The sequence below is a fragment of the Terrapene carolina genome, unplaced genomic scaffold (genome assembly GCF_002925995.2).
Source record: "Terrapene carolina triunguis isolate 2854851 unplaced genomic scaffold, T_m_triunguis-2.0 Scaffold32665, whole genome shotgun sequence".
In the NCBI taxonomy this organism is placed as follows: domain Eukaryota; kingdom Metazoa; phylum Chordata; order Testudines; family Emydidae; genus Terrapene; species Terrapene triunguis.
This window is the reverse complement of record NW_020697016.1, coordinates 1,870-8,102: the sequence shown is the minus strand read 5'-3', so window position 1 is coordinate 8,102 and position 6,233 is coordinate 1,870. Positions and strand designations below refer to the sequence as shown.

The 6,233-nt window shown below is 47.2% G+C and overlaps 1 protein-coding gene across 1 annotated transcript; it reads right to left on the bottom strand.

The window, feature by feature from the left end:
* Positions 1–5: 5 nt before the first annotated feature.
* On the bottom strand, positions 6–2,658 carry LOC113409351 (alpha-2-macroglobulin-like; the record flags this gene model as incomplete). The annotated part of the gene is made up of 4 exons (XM_026663143.1): positions 6–131; positions 442–660; positions 1,823–2,046; positions 2,493–2,658. Coding segments are annotated over 4 exons (735 nt in total), but the record flags the coding sequence as incomplete, so codon positions are not given.
* Between the last annotated feature and the right edge of the window lie 3,575 nt (positions 2,659–6,233).

Here is a 6,233-nt window from a genome sequence, read left to right as displayed (position 1 = left end):
TACCTGATGTTTATGGCAATGCTAAAAGTCCTGTGGACCTGGGGGCTGTCACATGTCTCGGGGACCGTGTGCACCTCCAGCGCGAATGGTGCCTCTTCCGGCTTGAGGAGCACGTTGTACCTCAGGCTGGTCTGGAAGAGAATGCACAGTTCTATGTGAGCCTGTGCGTATCTCCTCTCTGCTTATCTCCTCTGCCTCCTTCCCCGGGTCCATCTCATTCCCTCCTTTGTCTTCTCTTTCTCCTTCCTTCTCTCACTAGCTCCCCATTCCCTAACTCTGGACATGCTCTCTCCTCACACCTTTTCCTATTTTCTCATCCTTATCCCCATCTCTTTCTCCCTTCCCTCCCCTACCCATCCCACCTCACCCTGCCATCTCCAGGATGAGCCAGGCGCCCTCAGCAGCAGCCTGTCCCTCTCCCCCTGCCCCTGGGCCCCTCACCTGCACGTAGACACATCCTTCTCCTGTCACCCCCATGCTGTAGTCCCCTGGCACCTCTGGCAGTGCCATACGCTGGAGCAGCAGACAGTTCGTGTGATCCACCTGGAACTGGGTCTGAAAGTTCCCTGTGGATTGCAGGGTCACTGTGGATGCTCCTCCGCTCTTGGTGTAAGTAGAGGCTCCGTATCGGGACAGGGCCTGGAGTGCCACCACTGTGTCCTGCCAGTCAAGAGATGGGCCCAGGCGCCCAAGGGAATGAATGAGCCATTTCTATGGGCCTGGAGCCCCTACCCCACCGGCTCCTCCCACACAGCACCGCCCTGCTCAGAAAGGTCGGCTTTTCCCATTTCCACCCATTCTCTACCCATCACTCCCACAAGCCATTCACCTATTCCCTGGGCCCAGATCCTCCAAGGTATTTAAGCACCTTTCTCCCACTGAAAGCAGCCAAGTGTCTAAGTACCTTTGGGAACATAGGCCTTGGGAATTCTGACACTCCACTACAGGGAGCTGAGGGAAGAAGCCACCCACCCTCCCATGAAGGAGCAACCTGAAGGGACAGCTGACAGGGCAGACAGATAACAGAGGCAGATGCACCCACGTGCCTCAGCAGCAGGAAAACAGAATTGCAACCCTACTGTGTTAACCAAATCCCTCCGTGAAGTAGTCTTCCAAAGGGAAACACTTCATGCACTGTTTCAAGAGGGATGTGTTTTGGGCTGCCTTTAATCAGGTGGCACTTTCTGTTTCTACATAACTCAGGATGGTGCCCCCACCCCACCTAGGGTGACCAGATGAGAGGAAGAAAATATCGGGACACATGGGGCGGGGGGGTCGCCGGCAGAGCAAAAAAAAAAGCGGAGCAGGACGCGGGACAAACACCTAAATATAGGGACAGTCCCGATTTTATCGGGATGTCTGGTCACCCTAGCTCCACCAAGGTGTGTCTGGCAGTGGCTAGCTGCTGCTGCTTCTCTGGGGAGTCCTCAGCTCCCAAGCTGGATTGGCTGGGCTGGATGGGGTCAGTGCTGGGGGGAGCTGAGGAAAGCGTCATGTTGGTGGATGCTCAGGGCGACAAGTCTGCCCTCTGTACACAAGAGCATCACTTGTCCAGTCTCCTGCCTCATTAGCCCACTAAGGCCTATGGGGATCTGATGTAGCCATGCTCCATGCTGTGACTATCCCATGATCTAACCCCCTCAGAAACAGAGCTTCTCTAAACCCTGCAGCGAGGGCACTGTCGCCCCCTCCCCCTCCCCAGAAGGAGTCTGTCTCTGTTCCAATGCTGGGTTATTCGTTCTTCTCTGGCAACCTGATATATATATCTCCTGCCTCCCCCTCCTGCCCTGGGTGTCTGAGGCTGGGGAAGGGAACAGCTCACCTGGGTGGAGGAAAAGCCCCTGTTGGGATTCTGCTGCTTGCTGATCCACTTTGCAATTTGAGCTGCTAATGACAGGTCTTCTTGGGATGGTGCCGGCCGCGTGGGGAGGTAAGCGAGGAGCACGTAGGATGTCATCTCCACCTCGGCGGAGGGAGCACGGGGGTGATAGAACGGGAGATCAGCCTCTGGCTGCTTCCCGGGCCTCTGCCAGTGAATGGAGCCATCTGCAGTGGGAGAAGGGACAGTGAGGAGAAAAGGAAATGTTTATTACCGAATATCTGGTTTTTGCCAAGAGGGTTACTGACATACGGTCACTGAGGATGGAGAATGGAGTCCCAACCCTTGCTGGGCATGTCAATACAAAGCATGAAGGTATTAAATAATCCCTCTAGTGGGTCGATACAGTCCAGATGTGGAAACTCTCAGTGTCTAATTAGGTTGCTGCACCTGTGCCTGTGTCTCCCACATTTTATGAAGTCAGATCCCAGGAATGGCCAGTGCCAGGGTTTTTAAGGCTCATTGATCTAAAATGTGTGAAGAGGCTAAATAATCCCGACCTGCCGCAGTACAGACTGAAGGTTATAGCAATAACAATCAAACCCTTCTCCTGCCAGGCTACATAGGGCCAGTGGACCGGGATGCAGAAGAAGAGCCCATAAACAGGTCTCACCCTCTTTCACAGCTTCCTTATCAAGCGAGTCCAGCAGTGCCCTGTGCTTCTCCTCCTTCCCTGCCAGGGTGAAGGTGTAGGCCATCAGTGCCTTTGTGTACACGTGGCTTCCTCCCTGCTCCATGGCTGTTTCCAGGCAGAATAAAGCACTACAGACCACAGAGTGCTGCAAGGAGCATAGAGGGGAAATAATCAGTGTTTGCAGTGTGACGATATGAGCTAGGCTTTGGGCACTGCCTGTGCAGGCTGTCATCTCATGGCCACAGAGCACAGATGGATTTAAATAAGAGGTGCAGTGGATCTAATATAACACAGATGCTGGTGATGGGATGAGTGACTGTTTGACACCAGTCACTTGCATGGTCCCAGTGAACTCAGACTCTTGTAGTAATTTGGTCACCCCATCACTGTGGGCCACTGAGCACAGAAATGTGGCTTAAATGTGTCTAGCTGAGACAGCCTCGGCAGTTACAAAAAATCACATTCCTGCCTTCCATGGGGTAGCCATGTTAGATACAAGGCCTTCACAATTTGGAGAAATTAAGGTAATCTGAGGTGTCTAGGGCTATTTATTGAATTTTAACCAAGAAAACATGTGGAAGGCAAATGAAACAGACTCCGCCATGGATCGCAATGGGCCAACAGCTGTCAACTAGTATATAATCCCTCCAAGTCATTCATCCAATGAAAAGCATGACTAGATGTTACGATATAGATATTCAGGCCTGTCTGTAAAGACCTATACTTTAAGAATTTATGTGTATTCTTATCACTTAGCTAGTTATAGAGGTATAAAAGAAAGAATCAAAATCACTGTCTGTCTGTGTAAGGGCCTTCTCTTACAGTGACAGTCTGAAGCTCTGTTCTTAGGCTAAGGCCTTCAGCTAAGCAGCAGAGGCAGCCATAAACTGGGAAATGTACGGTCACATCCTTACATTCCAAACTAGTCACATTGAAATAAGGTGCTATTGGGCTGTTAGGAATACAATCCTGTCCTGATATTCCTATCACCTCCAGAGAAAGGGAAGAGCCTAGAAAATGTAAAAGGAAACTTAGTTTGATAGCATCCTGTCTGGCAAGAACTCACTTATCAATAGCTGGGATGTGAAATCCTCATCTCTTTGTTCTTCTATAGTCTCCACTTCCCTATTGTTTGTCTGTATAATCTCAGTTTGGTTCTGTGATTGTTTCTGTCTGCTGTATAATTAATTTTGTTGGGTGTAAACCAATTAAGGTGGTGGGATATAACACTGGTCTACAATTTTTGAGAAGTCGTCTGCTTCAGAGATAAAATGTGCTATTTATTATGTATTTTGATGTGCTGAATTCAAATATGACAATTAAAACAACTGATTGGCTACTGTCTCTAAGATATTTAAGTTTTACATTTTATGTCTATGTATATTGTGTAGATAGTAGAGTTTTAATCATAAATTGTAAACCTAGGTCTTTTCATGTGTTTATGGTTGCTTTACATGACAATATTTCACCTGTCCTGTTTATGTAACACTTTAAAAATCAGCAAAAGGGTTATATAAATAAAATGTATTATGAAACAAAAGACAAAAAACTATTATGTACATAGTTTAGTCCTATTCAGTGTCTACTCGGCGCTTCTTGGCTTGTCTCTTGTATTCATTAAATGGAGCATCTCTTGTCACTGTCCAGCAATAGTCTGCAAGCATTGATGGGCTCCATTTGCCCTGATAGCGTTTCTCCATTGTTGCAATGTCCTGGTGAAATCGCTCGCCGTGCTCGTCGCTCACTGCTCCGCAGTTCGGTGGGAAAAAATCTAGATGAGAGTGCAAAAAATGTTTCTTTAGTGACATGTTGCAACCAAGGCTTTTGTATGCCTTGAGGAGGTTTTCCACCAACAACCTGTAGTTGTCTGCCTTGTTGTTTCCGAGAAAATGTATTGCCACTAACTGGAAGGCTTTCCATGCCGTCTTTTCCTTGCCACGCAGTGCATGGTCAAATCAAATGCATCATCTCGAAGAAGTTCACGAATCTGAGGACCAACAAAGACACCTTCCTTTATCTTAGCTTCACTTAACCTTGGAAATTTTCCACGGACGTACTTGAAAGCTGCTTGTGTTTTGCCAATGGCCTTGACAAAGTTCTTCATCAGACCCAGCTTGATGTGTAAGGGTGGTAACAAAATCTTCCTTGATTCAACAAGTGGTGGATGCTGAACACTTTTCCTCCCAGGCTCCAATGACTGCCAGAGTGGCCAATCTTTCTTCATGTAGTGGGAATCTCTTGCACGACTATCCCATTCGCAGAGAAAACAGCAGTACTTTGTGTATCCAGTCTGCAGACCAAGCAAGAGAGCAATAACCTTCAAATCGCCACAAAGCTGCCACTGATGTTGGTCATAGTTTATGCACCTCAAAAGTTGTTTCATGTTGTCATAGATTTCCTTCATATGGACTGCATGACCAACTGGAATTGATGGCAAAACATTGCCATTATGCAGTAAAACAGCTTTAAGACTCGTCTTCGATGAATCAATGAACAGTCTGCACTCATCTGGATCGTGAACGATGTTGAGGGCTGCCATCACACCATTGATGTTGTTGCAGGCTACAAGATCACCTTCCATGAAGAAGAATGGGACAAGATCCTTTTGACGGTCACGGAACATGGAAACCCTAACATCACCTGCCAGGAGATTCCACTGCTGTAGTCTGGAGCCCAACAGCTCTGCCTTACTCTTGGGTAGTTCCAAATCCCTGACAAGGTCATTCAGTTCACCTTGTGTTATGAGGTGTGGTTCAGAGGAGGAGGATGGGAGAAAATGTGGGTCCTGTGACATTGATGGTTCAGGACCAGAAGTTTCATCCTCTTCCTCTTCCTCGTCTGACTCAAGTGAGAATGATTCTGGTGCATCAGGAACCGGCAGTCCTTCTCCGTCGGGTACGGGGCGTATAGCTGATGGAATGTTTGGATAATGCACAGTCCACTTTTTCTTCTTTGACACACCTTTCCCAACTGGAGGCACCATGCAGAAGTAACAATTGCTGGTATGATCTGTTGGCTCTCTCCAAATCATTGGCACTGCAAAAGGCATAGATTTCCTTTTCCTGTTCAACCACTGGCGAAGATTTGTTGCACAAGTGTTGCAGCATGGGGGGGGGCCACCTCTTGTCCTGATCTCCAATTTTGCAGCCAAAATAAAGGTGATAGGCTTTCTTAACCATAGTGGTTATACTGCACTTTTGTGATGCAAAAGTCACTTCACCACAAACATAGCAGAAGTTATCTGCACTGTTCACACAAGTAGGAGGCATCTCTGCTCACTTTGGCTAAACAGAAATGTGTCCCTTTTGCAAAATCAAACACTGACAAATAAGAGAGCACGACACTGTATGATTTCTAGAGCTGATATAGGGCAATTTGTTCAGCAGAGTGATGTACGCTTCGTTATGATTGCATCATCCAGGACTTCTAGGAATAACATGATGTAATTCATATCATGTATGACGCAATACCAGCTTCAGATTGCATCATTCATTGTTTTGCCTAAAAAGCAAGTACTCTCCAAACCCAGTCATAGATTTATTCATAGATCCAGTCAAAGATGTATTTTAGTCATTTCTGGTTTAAATTGAGATCCCTTCCCTTTATAACTCACTTATCCTCCGCCATTCCCAAGTCAAGGGTCGTATATACTGACCCAATAGCATATCTTGAAAACTAGAGCCAATCAACAATTTTAAGCATCATTTTCGTTCTCAGTGA